Raw genomic sequence first — 19,818 nt, forward strand, 5'->3', positions numbered from 1 at the left:
GGGGAGATGGTGTGTAGATGAGCCAGAGGCGGGGAAGTGGCACGGCGGTGCCCCCCTGCCAACAACAACAACAAAGGCACCGTGATGTCACGACGGGCTTGGCACGCCGCCAGCACCGCCCGCCACATCGTGATCGGCGACACGCTGCATGGCCTACAGTACAATCGCGGCGGCCACTTGGTGTGGTGCTCGGCGGTCCTTCTGCGCTCGGCTAGGTGGGAGGGAGCCTTGAGCAGAAAGCAAGCACTGATATCGCAAAGGTGCGGGGCAGTCGTGTTTCGGCCTGAGCCGACAGCGGGGCCGGCAGCCGGCAAAACGAGGCATGTGACGTCGCTGGTGTCCGCAGGTAGCTAGCTATCAAGACTACCGACGGGAACCTTGCTTGCTTGTTCTTCCCACTCATCTTCACAACGACAATGACAAGCACCACCGCCGCCGCTACCACCTGGCAAGCGCGCGCCGAGACGAAGCAGGCGGCCCGCGAAGCCCTCCTGCCGGCGGACACGATCCTCCCCCCGGGCCTGGTGACGGACCAGACGACTGACGTCACGGCCATCCCGCGCACGTCGGGCCTGCTGAGCGCGCACGAGCTGGAGATCACCGAGAGCGAGACGCCGGCGATTCTGGCCAAGCTCGCCAGCGGCGAGTGGACGTCTGAGGCCGTCACGCGCGCTTTCTGCCGGCGTGCGAGCATCGCGCACCAGCTGGTATGTGGGGCTTGTGGGCCGAGCTGACGACAGACCAACTGCCTCACTGAGATCTTCTTCGACAAAGGGATCGCGCGGGCCAAGGCGCTCGACGAGGAGTTCAAGCGCACAGGCAAGGCCCGGGGGCCGTTGCAGTACGTCGAAGGAGTTATGTGAGAGCTGACGACACCCAGTGGCCTCCCCGTGTCCCTCAAGGAGCAGATCGGCGTCGCTGGCGTCGAGCGTAGCTTCGGCTTTGTCGGATTCATAGGCCGCGTAGCCGAGGTCGACTCGGCGCTGGTCGAGATCCTCCTCGCGCAGGGGGTATGTCTGCCCCCAAGCCCTCACACTCACGCCAGGCAATCCCGTACTGCGCGACCAATATCGCCCAGGGGCTCTTCTTCGGCGAGGCGGTCAACAACGTGTTCGGCGAGACGGTCAACCCGTACAACGTGGGTGGGCACCAACAGCACAGCTGACCCACGCACAGCGCAAGCTCACCCCCGGCGGAAGCTCGGGCGGCGAGGGCGCGCTCCTCGCCCTACGTGGCAGCCCGCTCGGCGTCGGCTCCGACATTGGCGGGAGCGTGCGTATTCCTGCCGGGCACTGCGGGCTGTATTCGTTGAGGCCAAGCTACCAGCGGATCCCGTACGAGGGGACGTGCAATTCGCAGGAGGGTGAGTGGTGCCGAGCGGCGCAGCGGCGAGGCGCGAGGCCGTCCGACCTTCCTCCGTCTATGTCGCCGCTGACCCACGCCCCAGGCCAGGACTCGATCCGTTCCGTCCTCGGGCCAATGTCCACCTCCCTCGGCGCAGTCAAGACCCTCTTCAAGTCCGTCCTCGACGCGCAGCCGTGGCGCCTGGACCCGCAAGTCCTCCGCCAGGGTTGGAGGGAGGAGGGCTACGCGCTCGCGGACCACGGGCACGACCAGGGGCTCGTCTTCGGCATGATGTGGGACGATGGCTCGGTGCGGCCTGCACCACCGTACGCGCGCGCCATGACGGAGGTGAAGGCTGCGCTCGAGGCGGCGGGGCACAAAGTCGTCGACTTTGTGCCTTACGAGGCGGCCGAGGGGACGGCGATCATGGTGCGTGCGGCCGTTTGCCTCGCTCACACATAGTACGAGTCGTTCGGCGGCGACGGCATGGTGAGTACCGCTCGCTCGCTCGCTGCGCTCGCTCACCCCACGATAGCGCGACCTCTTCGACACGCTCGCGCTCTCCGGCGAGCCCCGCGTCGGCCCGCAGGCGGACCAGCCGCAGGGCACCGAGCTGACCATCACCCAGTGGTGGAGCCTGCATGCGCGCAAGGGGCGATGGCTCAAGGGCCAGCTCGACGCTTGGAATGCGACCAGCAAAACGACGGGCACGGGGCGCGCGGTCGACGCTATTATTTGCCCTGTTGCTGGTGGGCCGGCGCAGGTGTTGCGGACGCCGCAGTGAGTTGGAGCCAGCATGACGTGGCGAGGAGTGGCGCCACACTGCCACTTGCTCACTTGAGCACGCTCGCTAACGCTCGCTCACCCCCAGATACCACACCTACACCCACTGGTGCAACGTTGCCGACTTCCCCGCCGTCGCGATCCCCGTCACGCGCGTCGACCCCGCGCTCGACCCCAAAGTCGAACGCAGCGACTACCACGGCGACATGGACAAGCACTTCTGGGAGCAGTGTAAGTGCTGAGCGAGTGTGGTTCGCTGACGCCGCCAGACGACCCCCAGGTATACGCCAACTCGCCTATCGGGCTGCAGGTCGTCGCGCAGAAGGGCGAGGACGAGGCCGTGCTTGCGTGGGTGTGAAAGGAAGGATCCCGCTGACTTGCCCCAGGATGGCGGAAATCGTCGACAACGCCCTCAAGGCCCACCGCGCCGCCCATGGCACCACCGACCCCAGCTAGGTTATCAATGCATGCTGCAAGCCTGCAGCGCGCCAGCACCGCCAGCACCCCCGGCGCCGGCCCTATGATACACTCCAGCCAAACTGAAAAAGTACAATGACTAGGCTTTTTTTGTCGACGCAGCAGCCCCAGCCGTTGAAGCTGGGCGTGGAGCGAGTTTCTTCTATATGGTTGAACTGATACAATTAAGTGGTTTAAAACTTGACGCCGAGGTCGGTGGCGAGCTCGCGGAAGACGGACAGGCGCTCGGCGGCGTATTGCTGGGGGTGTCAGTGGGGTTGCACTTGGCAGTTACACATACGAGGTAGTCAAACTCGGGCACATAGCCCTCCGTGTTGGCAATAATGTTGTTGATCTGCTCGCCGGCCTGCACAACGCCCCAGAGACACCAGAAGGCAGAGCACGCTGGGCTCCAAAGCCGCACTTCGCGGTCGAGGCGCTCCACCTTGTCCTGCTTGATGCCCGCGGCGTCGTTGATGATTTCTTCGCCGTGGCTCAGGTCAACAGACAGATACGCGCGGTACCACGCCTCGCGCTGGGCATCGGTCGGGTAAGGGAAGTGAGGCTTGAGCGACCAGGAAAGCGTCTCGTGGTGGTAGTTTGCGCGCCACTCGTGGAAGTGGTTGGCAATGTCGTATCCGCGGTGGTTTGGCGCCGCGTACTCAAAGTCGATGACAATGTACTTGTGATGCTCGGGGACGCCAGCTGGGAGCTCGGCATCGAGCAGGAGCAGGTTTCCGTACTGCGTGTCGTTGTCTGTTTGTGGTCAGCGAGTTCAACGCAGCGTGCTCGGCCCGACGTACGCGCAAACACCAAGCCCTTGCCCTTGTCGGCGTGCTCGGTCACGAAACGGCGGTACGTCTCGAGCTCATCGCGGAGCTTGTGCAGGCCAAAGCTCTCGACCCAGACCTCCCACTTGCCGCCGGCCTGCGATAGCGTCGTGAGCGTCTCCTCGGCCATGGGGATCCACTCGTGAATGTTGCGCCAGACCATCGGCTCGCCGTCGCGTCCAGCCTCGTAGCCAAGCAGGTTGAGGTCCACCGAGTGCAGCTCGCGCATGCGGCGGGCAATGCTCGACGCGATCTCGGGAACGCGAAGCTCCTCGGCGCGCAGAGCACGCGAAGGGAAGAACTGCTCGACACGGCCGTTGAGGAACGTGCCGTACACGCGCGGGCCGAGACCGTACGTCGTCGAGAGCTGGTGCAAGATACGCAGCTCCTGGTCACGGTTGATGAGCTGGCCGGACGACGGGCCGTACACGCGCAGAAGGAGCGTCGGGGGGAACTTGTCGGACGTGATCGGCGGCGGGTGGTCCGGGTCAGTGGCAGGCATGGTGGGCGTGAGGAGGGGCGACATGGAGGGGGAAGTGGGCGTCGGACGCGGGTTGAACGACACGAAGAAGACGGCGTTGGTGAGCGCGCCCGACACCTTTTGCAGGTGGATGCGCGAGGGAGTGAGGTCGGGGTGAGTCCAGAGGGGCACATGGAGGCGGCGGAGGATCGATAAGACCTTGGTCTTGAACACTGGGTGGCGCCACTCGCTGCGGGGCGTGTCAGCTATGCCTTCCTCGCCTTCCCCGGCAACACGTACCCGGCGTCAATGGACAGATCGACATGCTTGACGCCCGCGACGCCCGATGGGTCCTCCCACGGCGTCGACGGGGCCGAGGGGGTGCCGTCAAGCCAGAACTCTGAGAGCTTTGAGAAGCTGCCGGTCGACGTCTTGCGGCGCACCAGGCCAGGCGCGGGGACTGGGGTGGACGAGTGCAAGCTGCCCGAGAGGCTGGGGATCTGCGCCGGCGATTGCGGGGGGTGGGCCGCGAGGAGGAGGGGCGAGAGCGGGGCCGTGGCGTCCAGCGGGCGGTGGTCGGGCGTCAGGACCATTGTGTGACGAGGTGAAGACGAAGAGAGACCGCAAGTAGTCGTAAACAAAGATGTTTATATTGCCCAAAAAGTAAGAGCTAGCAGGTGGCGGCGGCGGCGAGGGAGGGGGAAAGACCACAAAATGTCGCGTGACCCGTAGTTGGAGCTAACTTGTCGGGGTGGCGGCAGGGCAGGCTGGGGGGGCGGCAGTTCGGGAATAGCAATCGCAACCAAGGGGAATGCGATATGCTTTGGATCTGGCGACTGTGGCTGCGAGTGTGCGGGGGGGGCGAGAGGGGTAGTTGGGATATGGAGAGATGCACAGTCGCTGTTGCTGTTGCCGTGGCCGTGTCGTTGTAAACGTTCCCCTTGATAGCACGATTGATCTTTATTGGTGGAGTTGTGTCCCAACTTTGTGTCTGGTCGCCGGCAACGCGTGATGCACTCTCTCTGCTCGTACCCCGGCTCCCCAGGCCGACCGCCGGATTGACGGAGACTTTCTGGGCACGCTGCCCCGAGTTCCCCGACAAAACAAAGCAACCTATGACAGCATGGGTCGGACTGGGGAATTTGCTTCCGATGACAACCAGCGACACGCGAAAACCACACGAGTTTGCCTCCGTGTCGATCACGGAGAAACCGCGGTACTCCGGTCATGTCGGTGGTCCATCGGCGCGTTGGTGGGTCGTGTTCTCGAACCGTCGCGATTCTTTCGGGTTTGGCTGGCAGAGGACACAACAAGGTGAACATGTCGTGTATTTGACCACCACAAGTAGACGACAACAAACGAACAACGACGACCACGGCAACGACACACTCACCACCCCACCCCCCCGCACCACCCATGGCATTGACTCTTCCACGGCATCGCGCATAGACCTCGACGTGTGCACACCTCATCTCACCACCCATCTCCTCCACCTTGCCCCGCGCCGCCCAGGCCACCACGCGTCACGCGCCTCACCCATCCACCCCCGCCTCCTCCCCCCGCCTTGCTGCCGGCGGCTCCATCAAACCATGGCGGCACACTACCCAGCCTCGTCGCCCACATTCCCCGGCTCGCCTTCGACGGCACAGCACCCAATGTTTGCTGCCACGCCGTCCGGCGCCCACCCACACGGGTCGCCATTCACCCCAGGCTTCCCCTCGCGCACGCCCACACCGCCGCTCTCGTCACAACGCAAGCGCCGCGCAGGCAGCCCCCCCTCCGAAGGTCAGGCTGGCCCGTCCAACTGGGCCTCGGCGTCCGCCGCGAGCAGCCCGGGGCTGCACGACTCGAAGCGACGGAGGCCAAACCTCGCCAACGGCTTCTCGGCCATGTCCATCTCCCAGCAGGCGACACCTTCCCCATCACCTCTGCCCCGCGGACCAGTTCAGCAAAACCAAAGCGACGCAGACGACGACGAGCTGCTGGAGCCTACCTTGCCCCCCGTCGACGGTGACGTTGCTGTCGAGGTGTTGCCCGACGGGTCGCCCACGTCGTCGCGCCACGCGAGGTTGAACCGTCCACCGTGGCACCGCACAGCTTCATACTCTTCGACCTCCCCAAGCGAAGAGGACTATGATTCGGACGCGACGTTTCGCCTTCCGCACGAAAAGGCGCGTCGACGCACCGCGACGCCGATGCAGCCGAGCGAGGTCGAGCACCCCATTGAGACGATTGCCCTGCGTGGGCATTCTCGGCAGGGAAGTGCCGCCCACGGTCCGAAAGTCGAGTACTTTGACACGCCGATTAAACGTAAGAAGCGGAGCAACGAGGATGAGCCAAAGCCAAAGCGAAGAAAAGAGGGAATGGACGTTGATCTGGACCATCTCCCGCCAGAGTCGTACGGCCCAGGATGGTACGAGCCAGAGAAGGACCGAATCGTCGTCACGTCGCTCTCGAGTCCCGAGTCATCGCCCCCACCGCCCAGCCGTCGGGGGTCCTCGCCATCGCCCAAGCGTGACTCGCCGCCCAAGGAGAGCTACTACGACTACGAGACGAACAAGCACCTGTCGCAGCCTGGCACAAGCGGCTTCACCATCTCGCCGTCGCTGCTCACCCACATTATCAACGCGCAGCGCGACCAGATTGTGGGCGGCGGGTTCCAGGACTCGCCGTCGCAGGAGCGCGGGCTCGTGCTCTACCGGCCATTGGGCATCCCAGCAGCCGAGGACGTGGTCAAGGAGTGGTCGGCTCGCGGGCGGCGTGGCAGCAGCAGCTCACGGCAGAAGCCGCCGCACCAGTTCCCCGACCCCGACGCCCACAGATTTGAGGAGGTCGATGACGACGAGGACCTCATGTCGTCTGAGCAGCCCGTCGTCGGAGTGCCGGTCGACGATGACGCCGGTATGGACGTCGAGGGCAGTGGAGGGTTCGGATACCAGCCGTACCCACAAGCCTACCCCCAGGCTGATTCGCCCTGGGGCCATGGTGACGACGACGACATGGACATGGATTAGGGTGGGAGGTGCATCATTGTGAACGCATTATCAGTTGTCAGCTGCATTGGCATGCATTGTTGTGACAGAGGAGTCTGGTTGTAGCCTTCAGTGACGCAACGCACAGTGTCTCAAAAGTGGAGGTCTGTTGGTCTCACCAGGGTCATCATCACCAACACTTCTGCACTCGCTCTCTCTCTCTCATCCACTCACTCACACCAGCAACACGACGCACAATGTCCAGCACGAGCCCCAGGAAGCGTGGGGACCTGGAGGACTTGACGTTCTACGTGCTACAGGTTGGCCGCCCGCCGTGGGATGCAGAGCGGGACATGCAGCTGATCCGGGTGAGTGCTGGGCGGCCGCCTTCCTCCCACACCGCTGACGCTCCAGCAACGCGGCGGCATCGTTATCGACGACCCAGGAGATGCGACGATTGTCATTATCGACACACCAGCGGCAAGGCCTGACCGCGAGACCAAGCACCGCGTGTACAAGTACGCCGAGCCCCTGGCCGATGACGCACCGGTCGACGAGTGGACCGTCGACCTGCTGGTGCGGCGGTTCGCAACCGAAGACAGTGGGACTATCGTGCTGTTATCCAAGTGGCTTCAGAAGAACAATGCGGCCTTTGGTCCGCTGTACAGTGGATACCTCGTCCGGTGGGTTGTGTGCGCTGCCGGAGCTGACAGGGAAGCGGTGTGCACGTCCCTGCCGAGTCGGAGGACGAGGAGCCCGAGCCACCCGAGCCGCCGATGCCCGATATCCCAAGCGACAACGGGAGTGATTATGAACCGGCGGAGGAGAAGGTCTCCACCCCGGCAGGCAAGGGCAAGGGCAAGCAGCGTGCCGACAGTGACGAGGAGTACTCGCCTGCTGGCGCGCGAAAACGCACTAACGGTCGGCACAAGGCCGTCGAGTCACCCAAGGCCCGGCGCGGGCGGAGGAAGAAACAGGACTCGAGCAGCGATATCGAGTTTGTCGGATCCAGTCAACCACAGGGCTGGAAGCGGTTCATGGTTGATACTGAAGAAGAGGACGAGCCGGTGAAGCGGGGACCTGGGCGGCCGAGGAAGGTCGTGCCGGAGGACGGCGGCGAGGTCGCTAAGCGCGGCCCAGGACGACCAAGGAAGCCGACCTTCGCGGCGAACCCGCCCACGCCGAGAGCGTCGATGTCGGGGGCTATCTTCGCCACTGGGCGGTACCCGCTCACGTTCTACGTCGCGCCGAGCGACAACGACCTGCTCGAGCGGCTGATTCCCTCCGCGGGCGGGGGCGACCTCGTTTCGGCGTCCGAGGCGAACATTGTCATTCTGCCGCTCGCGCAGGGCGAGGCGCCGACGACCCGCGAGCACATCAAGCTTGTGGAGAATGCCCGTGGAGGGGTGGCGCGTGTTGTGAGCGAGGACTGGGCGTGGGACTGCTTTCGCGCGCACCCGCCCACGCTGCTCGACCTCGCCGAGTACGAGGTGTCGCTGGACGGGGCGGGGTCGTCGCAGAGGAACGCGAGAGCTGTGCCCTCTTCACAAAGGTCGGCACCGTCGTCGTCCCAGCGGCACGCATCTGCGTCGTCACAGGCCAAGCGCGCGGCCTCCAGCAGCCAGAGCACACCGGCCAAGAGGCCGCGGGCGTCGTCAACCCTGTTTGAGGAGGACCACCGGTGGGACTCGTCGCGACGGACCAACCACGAGATGGCGTACTATGAGGACGATGAGCTCGACTTTGATAGTATTCTAGAGGAACACGTCGAGCGCGTCGAGCTGCTCATCCACTACCTCCGCCGTTGGGACAAGCAGGGCGACAAGGGCGACTTTATCAAGAGCCTGGCGAAGACTGTGGGTCAGACTGGGGGTATGTGCGCTGATAACAGAACTCGGTGCGCGGGGCGATAGACATCTACTACAACAAGGGGTACCAGCACCTCATTGACCGACAAGTACCGGGGCTCATGCGCGCGGGGCGGCGGGCATCGGGCAAGGTGGTCCCGGTCACGAGTACTCCGTCCAAGGCGGCCCCAGTGGCCAGCAGCACGTCGTCCAAGGCCAAGACTACCCGGCCTCGACGCGACCCCGACGAAATCAACGTGGAGCTCATTAAGGAGGACCAGAAGGAGCGGGTCGTCGAGCTCATCAAGGCGCTACGGGAGTGGGACAAGACTGGCAGCAAGTCCCAGAAGCTGAAGGACTTGGGCAGGGAGGTGGGTTCAGGCCTGGTTTCGCCGCTGATGCCAGATTCCCGGCGCCATGACGCTATACTATGCCCACAGAGACTTGGTAGAGAGACAGGTGCCCGGGTTGTAGGGGACTATCCACGTATGTATCATCATTTAATGCACATCTCATGTGGCCCCAGTGTCGCGACCGGGTGACCAGCAACCGTCCTTGGCCCGGGGTTGATTCAACTGTCGCGCCCGTTTCGCGGACAACCAAAGTGGAGGTCCAGCACACGACACACCAGTTCACCCCGCGCGACGACATCACCCAACCTTGTTGTTGTTCTTATCCACAACTTACACCAAAATGTCCCGCAAAGCAGGGCTGTACGAGGACCTCAAGTTCTACGTGCAGTCTGCACAGCGCGACGCAGTCGAGGTCGACCGAGACATCAAGCTCATCGAGGTGGGTCTCGCAAGTCTATCGTCACTGACGCGACCAGCGCAGCGAAGGCGAGGTCGTCGATACGCCGTACGACGCAGACCTGATCATTGTCGAGACGCCACTCGCACAGAAGTGGTCCGCGAAAGCCTGCTACCGGTACGACTTCACCAACCCACACCGACACCGCAAGGGCAAGTGGACCGCCGAGCAGCTCATCTACACGTTCGGCATGGGCGAGCCGCGCAAGGGCCGCGCCGTGCTGCTGCAGGGCTGGCTGCGCAACGGGTTCACGCTCATGGGCGAGGCGCAGATCGGGCGCACGTACAGCGGGTGGCTGGTCCGGTGGGTGCGGTCGTTGAACAAGCGAGCTGACGGAAGCGGGCGTAATGTGACAGGCTTTGAGTTTGTCGTCGACGACGAGCCGAAGAAGAAGAAGGTCAAGCGGCGCGACTCTCGGCCGCGGCGCAGGAGTAGGAAGAGCAGCGATAGCGACAGTGACAGCGAGTCGGACGGCTCGGCGAGCTATCGTAGCGGGAAGAGCAGTTCGAGTGGCGGCAGCAGCAAGAGCGACTCGGAGCCAGAGCTCATCCGCGGGTCGTCGGCGAGCCGCTCGCCGTCGCCGCCTGCGCGATCACGGCGCGCGAGCCAGCTTGCGTCCGGGAGCGGGCGCGCGAGCCAGCAGGCGTCGGCGAGCCAGCCAGGCAGCCGGCCCAGGTCGCTGCACGTGTCGCCGGCCAAGGTCGCGTCGCCCGCTGCAACGCAGCCGCGCCGGCGTATCGTCGTGTCCGACGGCGAGGAGGACAAGGCGAGCTCTGAGCCGGAGGACGACGATCCTTGGTTCGAGCCGATGGACGTGGACATCGAGCTGGCGTCATCTCCCGTCCTCAAGCCGCGGGCGTCACGCAACGCCCCCTCGAGCGCGTCGCCAGTGCTCAAGCCCCGGTCGCAGCCTGTCCCTGCTTCACGCAGCGCGTCACCGGTCCTCAAACCCCGCTCGCAGCTACGCCCGCCGTCCCCCGTGGCATCGCCGGCGCCATCACAGCCCCGCAGCGGAATCTTTGCGCAGGGCAGGCGATACCCGTACACTTTCTACCTGGCCGACGGGCACAAGCTCCTCGAGACAATCATCGAGATGGAGGGCGGCGAGCTCGTCCCCCTCGACGAGGCTCCAATCGTACTTCTTCCCCTTGGAGTCGGCGAGGCGGCCACCGACACGCACACCGTGACCTCGTCGCTGGTATCGGCACCAGCCCGCTCGCCCGCGTGCTCTCGGACGACTGGGTGTGGGACAGCGTCAAGGCGCACCCCCCGCGCCTGCTCGACCTGAACGACTACACTGTGCCCCTGCGCGCTGTAGCCAAGCGGCGCTTAAGTCCGTCGCCGTCGCCCGAGGCGCCGTTGAAGCGGGCGCGCGGCGTTGCCAGCCCGGCATCCGTGTCGTCCAGAGATACGCCCCGCGCTACTCGCTCAAGATCCGACGTGCCGCCGACGCTGCTGTCCCGCGCTACGAGGCGTGCAGCAGCCACGGCCATGCCACCCCCGCCCGTGCCGGTGCGTACTACGCGCTCGGCATCGCAGTCCCGCCCTGCGACGCCTGCGTCACAGCCTGAGTGTGCGCGCTCAAGATCTGTCAAGCCAGAGGTGGAGCTGCTTTCGCGCGGTGCGTCCCGCGCGCCGTCAGCCAAACCTGCCACACGCCGCGTGAAGAAACGCACGCCGACCCCGGAGCCAGAGAGCGATAGCGATAGCGACAGCGACGCCTGGATCGAGCCCGTCATCACCATTGACGACGTGGATACGGACGACGAGGACACGTTTATTCGGCTGGTGCGCAACCTGCGCAGCTGGAACGGCAAGGGCACGAAGCAGGCGTACATTGAGGGTCTGGGCCGAAAGGTGAGAGTGTGTGGCGCGACAGAGCTGACGCGCAGGGTCTCGTTGCTGGCGCCACAGAGCTCTACTATGACAAGTATGGCGTGCTGGTCGACAACAACGTCCCCGGGCTGAAGAGAGACAAGGGGGAGAAGGTCGACAAGGGGAAGCAGGTTGCAGGTGGCCGTCGGACCCGAGGCCAGCAGGCGGAGAGCGAGGACGAGGAGGATTTCAAGCCAAGCGCTTCACGATGGGGCAAGCCCAACGGAGGCGGCTTTTCCATCCTCGGCAACGCGTCGGCTGCGGCGCATGCACGCTGGGCAAGAGTTCGCAGCAAGGCCAACAACGACGCAGACGGCAGCGAAGAGGATGAGGAGAAACCCGATGCCAACGACGACGCAGACGGTAGCGAGGAGGACGGGGAGAAGCTGAGCGATGACGAACCTCAGCCAAAGCGCCCCTCGGTGTCAAAATCAGCGTCACCAGTGAAGCCAGATTCCCGCGTTGCATCGAAATCGCCGGTGAAGAATGGTTCGCCTGCCAAGCCCGCGTCCCCCGACATTGCCAAGTCCAAGTCGCCAGTGAAGAGCGCATCGCCCGTGAAGAACGCGTCGCCTGCAAAGGACGACACGCCAGCGAAAAGCCGATCGCCCGACAAGAGCAGGTCCCCGGTGAAGCGCCCCTCGCCGTCGCCGTCTGCCAATGGGGACGACAACACGGACGCGGAGAGAGTGGAAGTGGAGGAGCCCCGGGAAGGCGATGAGAGAGGTGAGGAGGAGATCCTGGAGGTTGATGAGAGAGTGGAAGAGGAAGAGGAAGCGCTTCGTGAAGACGGTGCAGAGGAGGAGGATGAGCGTCGGGATGAAGCGTCCGAGGACGACGACAGGCCCCACGAGGATGAGCCACAAGTCGACGCCGAGGATGACGATGACGGTGAGCCTGATGCCGTCAACCAGCCCGAGGAGGACGAGCCTGATGTGGACGACAAGCCTGATGAGGTCGATCCCGATGACGAGAACAAGGCCGACGAGGGCGCAGCCGACGACGACAAGCCAGAGGAGAACGAAGCTGAAGACGCCGACGCCAACTCCGACGACGAGGTGCCCAACAACACCGACAACGCGATCGAGGTTCTGGAAACCGACACCGCCGACGATACCGACATTGAGATCACGGGAGCTGCGGCAGCCCCGGCCCCACCTGAACCCAGTGAGACTCAACCCCATGACGATGGCAGGGCTGAGCGCCAGGACAGGGGTGAACACGCAGAACGTGGTGCAGAGAAAGAAGAAGCGCAAAAGGAAGTCGTCAACGGGCAAGACGGAGCCGAAGAAGCGCAAGAAGAAGGCAAAGAAGCCGAAGCGGGAGTCGACGGTGAAGCGGGAAGTAACAGTGAAGCGAGAGGTGACGGTGAAGCGGGAGACGACAGTCAAGGCGGAGGCAGCGACGCCGCGGCGAGTCAAGGTGGAGGGGGCATAGGCATAGAGGGGGCGTCGGGAGGTCAGTCTCCAGTGAAGCCCAGTAGCAACAGTTGCGTCAACCAGTAACACCCTATCCCATTTGTCTTGACGAGATACTTTATAGAAAGCATGTAGCTGTCGAGTTGGTGGTCGTGGTGGAGATTGCCAAGAGTCCGCCACGACGCAAGAGCCACCACCGACTCCGGCCGTGTGCCTGAACTGGCCGACCTGAAATCGGCATCATGACAAGCCACCAGCCGGCAACGAACGACGAGTAATCTCCATCTCACTCTCACTCTCCCTCTCTCCCCATCGCACACCACACCCACCATGGCCGGCCCCGGCCCCTCAAACGCCTACTATCGACGGTTTGCCCAGGGCGCCTCTGGGCCGATCCACGCGCCGACGGGCAGCGCGGCTCCTCTGCTCGACACCCCACAGAGCAGCGAAGAGTTTGCGGACGAGGCAGCGCAGGAGAGCCTGTACGCGGTCCTCAACGTGCCCACGACGGCGTCCAACGCCGAGATCAAGGAGGCGTACCGCTCCCTCGCGGCCGTCTACCACCCGGACAAGCAGACGGACGACGTGCGCCGCTCGGCCGCGCACGCGCGCTTCACGGCCATCCAGCGCGCGCACGAGGTGCTCCTCGACCCCCGCCGAAGGACCGTGTACGACCTGCTCGGGGAGGAGGGGCTGCGGACGTCGTGGGATGTCGGGCCGAAGAACCTCAGCCCGCGCGCGATGCGCGCGCACTATGCGCGGCAGGCAAACGACAAGTGGCGCGCCGACGCCGACGCGCTCGTGCACAGCAAGGGCAACATGAGCATCACGCTCGACGCGCGCGCCGTCTTCCTCCCCGAGTCGGCGTTCGCGGGCCTCGAGGGCGCCGAGAACATCAAGCACGACGCCGTGTCCCGCCTCCAGCGCGTCATGCCGGGCCAGGTCACCATGACGCACAGCTTCGAGACGCCCATCAACGACCGCACCCAGCTCGTGATGGAGGGGACCATGGCCGCGCGCGGCGGCGCAGGCGGCGCGAATCTCAGCGGCACCCTCCGGCACCAGTTCTCCCCGCGTCTCTGGGCACAGTACACCCAGACGCTGATGAACCCGCGGATATCGACCCTCAAGGGGACGTACACGATCGACGAGAATACGTGGGTGCAGGGCTGGTCGGGGATGAGCTGACGGCAGGTATGTCACTGGTACGGCGATTTCGCAGACGTTCCTCGCGCCACCGCGCATCTCGGCGACCGTCGGCAGGAGGATATACGCCGAGACGACGGGGTTCATCAGTGGGTGACATGGAGCTGCGGCGCTGACATCAGCCTACAACACTGGCTTCTTCTCCCTCGGCCCGTGGGGCGCCGCGATGCCCGACGAGATGCGGTACGCCGACCAGTCGGCGCTCTCGATCGGGGCGACGAACGCGACCATGTCAGGCTCGGGGTGGACGGTCGAGGCGCAGACGGGCCTGGCGGCCAACCACGCCTCGGCCGACTGGAGCACGCACGCGCTCGGGCTCAAGCTCAAGGCTGGTGTCGGGGTCGAGCTGCGCGGCGGGCACGTGTTCGCCGACGCGACGGCGCACGTCACGGAGCACACTTATGCCGGCGCCACCTTCCAGCTGTACTTGAGCGGCGGGTTCCAGGTCAAGCTGCACATCTCGCGCGTGGGCCAGAAGCTCGCGCTGCCCATCCTGCTGTCGGGCGAGTACAACCCCTACGTCGTGCTGTTCAGCACCGTGATTCCGGCCGCGGCGTATGCGGCATGGCACCACTACTATCTCTTGCCGCGGAAGCACCAGCGCATTTCCAAGTGAGTGAGGGGGGAGGAGCAAAGCTGACGCCAGGCGTATCGAGGAGCTGCGGGAAGAACACGCCGACTACATTGCGCAGAAGAAGGCCGAGGCAGAGGATGCTTTGCTGCTCATGGAGCGCAGCGTCGCGGCCAAGGTGCAGGCCGAGCGCGCGCGCGACGGCCTGGTTATCCTTACTGCGCAGTATGGCCGCGCCGAGGACTTTACCGCGCGCGATATCCGGGATAACGGCGCCATCATCGACGTCACCGTGCCCGTCCAGGCGCTCGTGCAGAACTCGCGCGTGTTCATCCCCGGCGCGCGCAACAAGTTCAACCTGCTGGGATTCTACGACCCGTGTATCGGCGAGAACAAGAAGCTGCGCGTGCGATACCTCTTCCGAGGACAAATCCACGAGGTGACCGTCGACGACGTGCAGTCGTTCCGTGCACCTGTCAAATGTAAGTGATCTGGCACAGCTGTCGCTGACCCCCTAGCCCATGCCCTCGAAGAATAGAAAATCACCACTCATATCAATGCTCATACTGCAATGCATCGTGCCAGTGGCACGGATAATCTACATCTACACGGCCGAGATGGCGCTGGGGTCGAGTTGATTGAGTGTCGCGTTGGCCTCGGCCAGCGCGCGGAGTAAGCGCGCATTCTTGGCGACCTTGGAATCGGCCGCGTCGTCGGCTCGTCGCTTCTTGCCTTTGGTGGGAGACCGCTTGGTCGGTGTAGGCGGCAGCGGTGTCGCGGCGGCGAGCGCCAGCTGGGCCTCGTTGGCGACACGAGCCAAGCCTTCCACAGCCTGGTCGGTGGCACTGCCAAAAGAGTCTTGGACGTCGATGGCCAGTTTGTCCACCGCCTCGACAGGTTCGTTGCCAGGCAGCCATTGGTCTAGCGGGAGGCGTTGGAGTGTAAGGGTGCCAAAGACGTAATTGGCGATCCCGGACAGGACGGGGAGAATGGGAAGTGGTCGTCCTTGCGCCGTGGCCTGACGCAGGGGGCCAAGGGCCAGAGCGACGTCGTCAACCAAGCTCAGTGGCGGTTGCGACAGGTATTCTGCGATTGCTTCACCAATGGCGACATGGTCACGGCCCTTGATAGATGGGAACGGCTGGAGCTCTGGTGGCGCGTAGCTCGAGTTGTCGCTGACGGGCAGTTCCTCGACAACACCGTCGATGATATCGATGAGCTGCCGAAGTAGGTCCACTGTGAGTGCCAAAGCCTTTGTAACAAGTCCCGTGTCGGTAGGAAACTTGGCAAGCACGTGCTCAGCAAAGGCATAGAGTCGCTGCCATGACGGCTCGGTGATCGCGACAAGGCCTGTGTGTCAGCAGAGAAGCAATGGTCCGCCTTACGTTTAACCGGCACCACCACTTGTCCCTTGAGAGGGTCTCGAGGCACCAGGCTGCGCACCACCGCGCCAAAGCGGTTGTCCAAGTCCTCAGCGCCATCGAGGCTAAAAACTTGAACGGCGTCAAACTGAGCGACTTGGGGTCCGATGTCGAGGCGTTGAACAACTTGGTCGAGCGACTCTCTCTCCCAGGTCAGGATGAGCAGTGATGATTTGTAGCGGCTTTGCTGCTTGGCAACACCGATCGCTGCCTCCAACCGGTCCTGCGCGTCATCGACATTGACATTGCGCGGAATCTTCTGGTCGACGGTGGTCGGCGCTTCCAGGATGAACAGCCCGGTGTCGACTGAGCCAGGGAACTCGCCATCGGCCTCGGATACAGTGGTGATAAAGTCGACTCCGTCACGGTGCAGGTCGTGGCCACTTGTAAGCTTTCGAACAAGCCAATTCCTTGCTTCCTCATTGGCTGGTGACCCAGAATTCTCTGCAGTGAGGAGGACAGTCTCCCAAAGAGGTGTCTCCTCATCTGTCTGCTCTGACAGCAGCGGCGCAACGTGTCGGGCGATCGAGTGCAGGAAGGTGGACGGGGCATGTAGTTGATTCTTGATCCGCTCTGCACGGCGCAGTTCCATGTTGACCTCTGCCTCCTCCCGCCGCGTGGAACGTGAGGGCGCCGGGGATAGTGTCAACCTCGATCCGCCTGCAAACGATGCAGTCGACCGAGTCAACCCCATGGATCGCAGGGTTGAGAACGTCTGTTCACGGGCCTGTTCCATCTTGGCCTGAAGCTCGACCTTTCGCCTGGTCCAATCCAGCCAGTGAAGGGCAATTTTTCGAGCGAGTGTCTGTGCCCGTAGCTCGAGGGACTGTACTCGTTTCGCCACTCGTGTCACCTCCTCTTCCACCAATCGGTCAAAGACTAGCGCGGAGCACTTCTTGATGAACGCCTGGCGCTGCGCCAACGACTCTCGGTGCTGCTTGGCAGCCTCCTGTCGATGGACAATCTTGGCCAGGTCAGGCTCCACAGATTGGAGGATTTGATCCACAACCTCGTCAACGAGCTGCCGGCTGAGAATGAAGGGTGCTGCTCGCCTCTGAGCATGCGAGATCTTGATTCGGGGGATGACCGGCACAGGTGGAGGTCGGGGTGGAGAAGGCAGCTTTGGCGAGGGCGGCTTCGGCGGAATCGCAGTTGGCGTTGTAGTCTGAGAAGCAAAGAACGTTGGGGGCGCCTTTGACGGCCCGGCCGGTGCCGGTTTGTCGAAGAAGGATGGAATGGAGGTGGGCTCCGACGTTGGCGGCTTTGAAACACCAGAGAGTGCGGCGTCAAAGAAGGACGGTATTGGCTTTGGCTGTGGATCGGCGGGCTTGGGAGGCGTCGGGTCGGGCTTGTTGAAGAAGGAAGGTATTGGCGGCGGCGGCACAGTTGGAGTCGTTGACACTTCTGGTGGCGCTACTTTTGGTGGTGGTGGTGTAGCTGGTGCGAATGCAGAGGCTGAAGGCTGCGCCTTGGGCGTGGGGGCGAAGGCAGAAGTTTGGGGAGGCTTGCCGAACGCCGACAGGCCTGCACTTGTGGACGCAAAGGCACTGCCAGTAGTTGACGATGTAGAAAAGGCACTTCCACCTCCGTTCGCAGAGGGACCGCCATTTGCGAACGGGCCTTTCCCAAAGGCACTCTGCGACGAGAACGCGCCCGCCGATGATGATGATGACGATCCAGGTCGCTCAAAGATGCTTTTCCCAGGTACAGCCGGCTGCGGGGCGGCCTTGGCTAAAGCTGGCGACGGCTTGTACACGGGACGCGGTCGAGGCGCTGACATCACAGCTGGTCGAAGGGCAGCTGTACCGTCAATCTGAATGCCGGCGTTGCCGTTGATGATGTCCGAGTACGAGGCGTCGCCCTTCTTCTCCGTGATGAGCTTCCATCGGCGGGTAAACGGAGCATCCTTATTGTCTGGGACAGTCAGCCAAAGCAAATACACGCACGCACCGTTGAACTTGGCACCAAGGTTAACCAACGCGCCGACAGGACCAATCTCGACATCCTGGAACACCTCGATACCAAACCGCTCGGCGATGGCAGCAGACTCGTCGTCGGGGTTTTTGGACACTGGCACAATGTCATCCCAGGCAGGTTCGTCGTCTTCCTGCTCCTCCGCACCCATGAGGATGTCCATAGTGTCGAATAAGAGCATTCGGCGCTCCAGCACCTCACCCGATTCACTGTACCGAATCGGCTCGGCCTTGAGACGAGGGTAGGAGCGGACAAGGGCACGGAGAGCACTTCGGCGGATGTCGCGAAGCCGGACCTCGATGAGACAGGAGAGGAGGTATGGCACTTTGCCCTGCTTGAGGAGACGAACGAACCGTGTCAACAGATTGGCTCCGAGTTCAGCATTGAGCTTGGAGCCTTCCTTCTGCATGTCAAAGTTGCGCTGGGCAGCTTGCCGGATCTGCCATGCTAGCTTGACAAGGGGGTGGTCCAAGATAGCAGCGGGCAGTTCGGCAGTTGGGATCGAGACAGACTTGTTGGCGAGGTCGAAAATGAGCATATAGGCGCGAAACTCTGGCTCATTAGGGCAGGGTGTGTCGACGCCAAGCTCCTCTCGCCGGTCGTTGTACTGTTGTCTCAGTGACGTAAAGCATCGTCCAAGCTCCGCCGAGTCGATGTGCATGTCCGTGTTGGATCCAGTCTCCTCCTGCAGTTCGCGCAGACAGAGGATATGCCATCGGGCTATCCGCTCGAAAGTTGCAATCGCCTCGTCGTGGCCCCAGCTCGACTGCATCGCAAACTCCTTGCGGATGGCTCGTGTGCGGTCGCGGATAAAGCCTGCAGAGTTGCCCAAAGCTCGTCGTTCCGTTGGTGGTGGTGGGTTGACCGCATTAGGGTTGACGGCGGGCTGAAGCGGAAGGATCTGGCCGATAAGATAGTCGAGTGATCGCTGCAACAGGTGAGATCGCGGCTCGTCTGTGCACGAAACACTTACCACGAGGGCTTGAGGGGTACGCAGGTCTGATGGTAACTTGACGGCGTCACCATGTCCAGCACCGGCATCTGATCGGGTATACGCCGCTACGGCTTTGGAGTGATCCATCCGTCGATTTGGCAGCTGGTCATAGTCAGCCCCCCGCCCACGGAGCACCGCCTTCTAACGCTCACAGCTTCGAATGGGTGAATCTCCCGGGTGTACTCTCGAAACTCTCGTTCGTACTCTGGGCACATGTCTTCACATGTTCCCCGCATGTCGACGGCAGAGCCCAAGGTGGTCTTCCCCGACGAGATTAACCCTTGCTCGAGGAAGGCCTTACGCTCCTGTGCGCGAGTGGCTTCCAGCTGGCGGCATCAATGTCTATACCACGTGTTTCCGTCACCCCACTCACCTCCTTGTAGCGGTTGCCGACGAGCACCGTGTTGAAACGGGCGGCGCGGGCGGCCTTCTTGTCGGCCTTGAGAAAGTCCTCATCGCCGTCAGAGTCGGCCGCAAAGGCCGGTGAGGGCGGCGCCATCGTGCGAAATGGGATGTGGGGCGAAGTGCAGCTGCCGTGTCTGCCTGCGAGGTGTTGCAGACGCGGCTGCTTGTTGCACAATGCCGAGGTGGTTGGGGTGATCAGAGAGAAGCGAGTTATAACCAAGGTCTGCTCGTCTGAATGTTGCTCACCCTTTGAACGGCGGTCATTGATGGTCGTCATGTCTTGAGCAACATTTGATTCCGTTGAAGTACGGAGATACCTACCATGTCCGTCGCTCTCTAGAGCTCCTCCCCCAGTCTCTCTCTGACCGACCTCTGTGCATGCACATATGCACACGATATCAGAGGCGCCCTGCGTGTCCGAGGGAGCATGGGGTGCATTAACACTAGTGTGT

At 63.2% G+C, this 19,818-nt stretch overlaps 7 protein-coding genes across 9 annotated transcripts; 5 read left to right on the forward strand and 2 right to left on the reverse strand.

Annotated features, from left to right (window-relative positions):
- Nucleotides 1-416: 416 nt before the first annotated feature.
- On the forward strand, nucleotides 417-2,583 carry amdS_0 (Acetamidase; the record flags this gene model as incomplete). Its single annotated transcript, XM_062772528.1, has 11 exons — nucleotides 417-707; nucleotides 741-841; nucleotides 881-1,010; nucleotides 1,046-1,138; nucleotides 1,177-1,363; nucleotides 1,448-1,773; nucleotides 1,807-1,833; nucleotides 1,880-2,124; nucleotides 2,216-2,358; nucleotides 2,397-2,475; nucleotides 2,514-2,583. 11 exons carry the CDS (start codon nucleotides 417-419, stop codon nucleotides 2,581-2,583), a joined length of 1,692 nt encoding a protein of 563 aa, XP_062628512.1.
- On the reverse strand, nucleotides 2,580-4,806 carry SPAC13G7.12c (Putative choline kinase). Its single transcript, XM_062772529.1, has 4 exons — nucleotides 4,174-4,806; nucleotides 3,387-4,123; nucleotides 2,885-3,339; nucleotides 2,580-2,843 (listed from the first exon to the last, which is right to left on the reverse strand). Exons 1-4 carry the CDS (start codon nucleotides 4,464-4,466, stop codon nucleotides 2,778-2,780), a joined length of 1,551 nt encoding a protein of 516 aa, XP_062628513.1. The 5' UTR covers nucleotides 4,467-4,806; the 3' UTR covers nucleotides 2,580-2,777.
- A 656-nt stretch (nucleotides 4,807-5,462) lies between these two features.
- LOC62_04G005970 (uncharacterized protein) lies at nucleotides 5,463-6,887 on the forward strand (the record flags this gene model as incomplete). Its single annotated transcript, XM_062772530.1, has 1 exon — nucleotides 5,463-6,887. The coding sequence occupies one exon, from the start codon at nucleotides 5,463-5,465 to the stop codon at nucleotides 6,885-6,887; it is 1,425 nt and encodes a 474-aa protein (XP_062628514.1).
- Nucleotides 6,888-7,073: 186 nt separating this feature from the next.
- Nucleotides 7,074-9,316, forward strand: LOC62_04G005971 (uncharacterized protein). The gene is made up of 6 exons (XM_062772531.1): nucleotides 7,074-7,213; nucleotides 7,260-7,528; nucleotides 7,564-8,701; nucleotides 8,737-9,063; nucleotides 9,098-9,178; nucleotides 9,219-9,316. Exons 1-5 carry the CDS (start codon nucleotides 7,103-7,105, stop codon nucleotides 9,164-9,166), a joined length of 1,914 nt encoding a protein of 637 aa, XP_062628515.1. The 5' UTR covers nucleotides 7,074-7,102; the 3' UTR covers nucleotides 9,167-9,178; nucleotides 9,219-9,316.
- A 34-nt stretch (nucleotides 9,317-9,350) lies between these two features.
- Nucleotides 9,351-12,944, forward strand: mdn1. 3 transcript variants are annotated; one of them, XM_062772532.1, is made up of 8 exons: nucleotides 9,351-9,484; nucleotides 9,522-9,805; nucleotides 9,842-10,693; nucleotides 10,714-11,014; nucleotides 11,042-11,359; nucleotides 11,395-12,268; nucleotides 12,374-12,544; nucleotides 12,591-12,944. In XM_062772532.1, the coding sequence occupies exons 1-8, from the start codon at nucleotides 9,386-9,388 to the stop codon at nucleotides 12,812-12,814; spliced, it is 3,123 nt and encodes a 1,040-aa protein (XP_062628517.1). In that variant the 5' UTR covers nucleotides 9,351-9,385; the 3' UTR covers nucleotides 12,815-12,944. The 3 variants fall into 3 exon arrangements, with proteins under 3 accessions (XP_062628517.1, XP_062628518.1, XP_062628516.1); XM_062772533.1 differs by having other exon boundaries at nucleotides 11,395-12,066; nucleotides 12,292-12,544; XM_062772534.1 differs by having other exon boundaries at nucleotides 11,395-12,544.
- Nucleotides 12,945-13,085: 141 nt separating this feature from the next.
- Nucleotides 13,086-15,148, forward strand: Dnajc11 (DnaJ subfamily C member 11). Its single transcript, XM_062772535.1, has 5 exons — nucleotides 13,086-13,952; nucleotides 13,990-14,090; nucleotides 14,124-14,613; nucleotides 14,648-15,054; nucleotides 15,091-15,148. The coding sequence occupies exons 1-5, from the start codon at nucleotides 13,126-13,128 to the stop codon at nucleotides 15,108-15,110; spliced, it is 1,845 nt and encodes a 614-aa protein (XP_062628519.1). The 5' UTR covers nucleotides 13,086-13,125; the 3' UTR covers nucleotides 15,111-15,148.
- SPCC576.05 (SAC3 family protein 1) lies at nucleotides 15,131-19,564 on the reverse strand. The gene is made up of 6 exons (XM_062772536.1): nucleotides 19,335-19,564; nucleotides 19,114-19,287; nucleotides 18,941-19,063; nucleotides 17,944-18,895; nucleotides 15,958-17,907; nucleotides 15,131-15,922 (listed from the first exon to the last, which is right to left on the reverse strand). Exons 1-6 carry the CDS (start codon nucleotides 19,458-19,460, stop codon nucleotides 15,177-15,179), a joined length of 4,071 nt encoding a protein of 1,356 aa, XP_062628520.1. The 5' UTR covers nucleotides 19,461-19,564; the 3' UTR covers nucleotides 15,131-15,176.
- Between the last annotated feature and the right edge of the window lie 254 nt (nucleotides 19,565-19,818).

Source organism: Vanrija pseudolonga, chromosome 4 (genome assembly GCF_020906515.1).
Source record: "Vanrija pseudolonga chromosome 4, complete sequence".
NCBI classification, from domain to species: domain Eukaryota; kingdom Fungi; phylum Basidiomycota; class Tremellomycetes; order Trichosporonales; family Trichosporonaceae; genus Vanrija; species Vanrija pseudolonga.

Excerpts from the sequence above, each read along its gene's own strand:
- LOC62_04G005971 (XM_062772531.1), top strand. The coding sequence starts at position 7,103 with ATGTCCAGCACGAGCCCCAGGAAGCGTGGGGACCTGGAGGACTTGACG. Across the intron at positions 7,529-7,563 it reads TACAGTGGATACCTCGTCCG|CGGTGTGCACGTCCCTGCCG; the intron begins GTGGGTTGTGTG and ends CTGACAGGGAAG. Across the intron at positions 9,064-9,097 it reads TGAAGGACTTGGGCAGGGAG|ATTCCCGGCGCCATGACGCT; the intron begins GTGGGTTCAGGC and ends CGCTGATGCCAG.
- Dnajc11 (XM_062772535.1), top strand. The coding sequence starts at position 13,126 with ATGGCCGGCCCCGGCCCCTCAAACGCCTACTATCGACGGTTTGCCCAG. Across the intron at positions 14,091-14,123 it reads CGAGACGACGGGGTTCATCA|CCTACAACACTGGCTTCTTC; the intron begins GTGGGTGACATG and ends CGCTGACATCAG. Across the intron at positions 14,614-14,647 it reads AAGCACCAGCGCATTTCCAA|GCGTATCGAGGAGCTGCGGG; the intron begins GTGAGTGAGGGG and ends AGCTGACGCCAG.
- SPCC576.05 (XM_062772536.1), bottom strand. The coding sequence starts at position 19,460 with ATGGCGCCGCCCTCACCGGCCTTTGCGGCCGACTCTGACGGCGATGAG. Across the intron at positions 19,288-19,334 it reads TCGGCAACCGCTACAAGGAG|CTGGAAGCCACTCGCGCACA; the intron begins GTGAGTGGGGTG and ends TGATGCCGCCAG. Across the intron at positions 15,923-15,957 it reads AGTGGTGGTGCCGGTTAAAC|GCCTTGTCGCGATCACCGAG; the intron begins GTAAGGCGGACC and ends GCTGACACACAG.
- mdn1 (XM_062772534.1), top strand. The coding sequence starts at position 9,386 with ATGTCCCGCAAAGCAGGGCTGTACGAGGACCTCAAGTTCTACGTGCAG. Across the intron at positions 11,360-11,394 it reads TTGAGGGTCTGGGCCGAAAG|GGTCTCGTTGCTGGCGCCAC; the intron begins GTGAGAGTGTGT and ends GCTGACGCGCAG. Across the intron at positions 12,545-12,590 it reads CCCGGCCCCACCTGAACCCA|GGGTGAACACGCAGAACGTG; the intron begins GTGAGACTCAAC and ends GCGCCAGGACAG.
- SPAC13G7.12c (XM_062772529.1), bottom strand. The coding sequence starts at position 4,466 with ATGGTCCTGACGCCCGACCACCGCCCGCTGGACGCCACGGCCCCGCTC. Across the intron at positions 4,124-4,173 it reads GATCTGTCCATTGACGCCGG|CGAGTGGCGCCACCCAGTGT; the intron begins GTACGTGTTGCC and ends CACGCCCCGCAG. Across the intron at positions 2,844-2,884 it reads TGCCCGAGTTTGACTACCTC|CAATACGCCGCCGAGCGCCT; the intron begins GTATGTGTAACT and ends TGACACCCCCAG.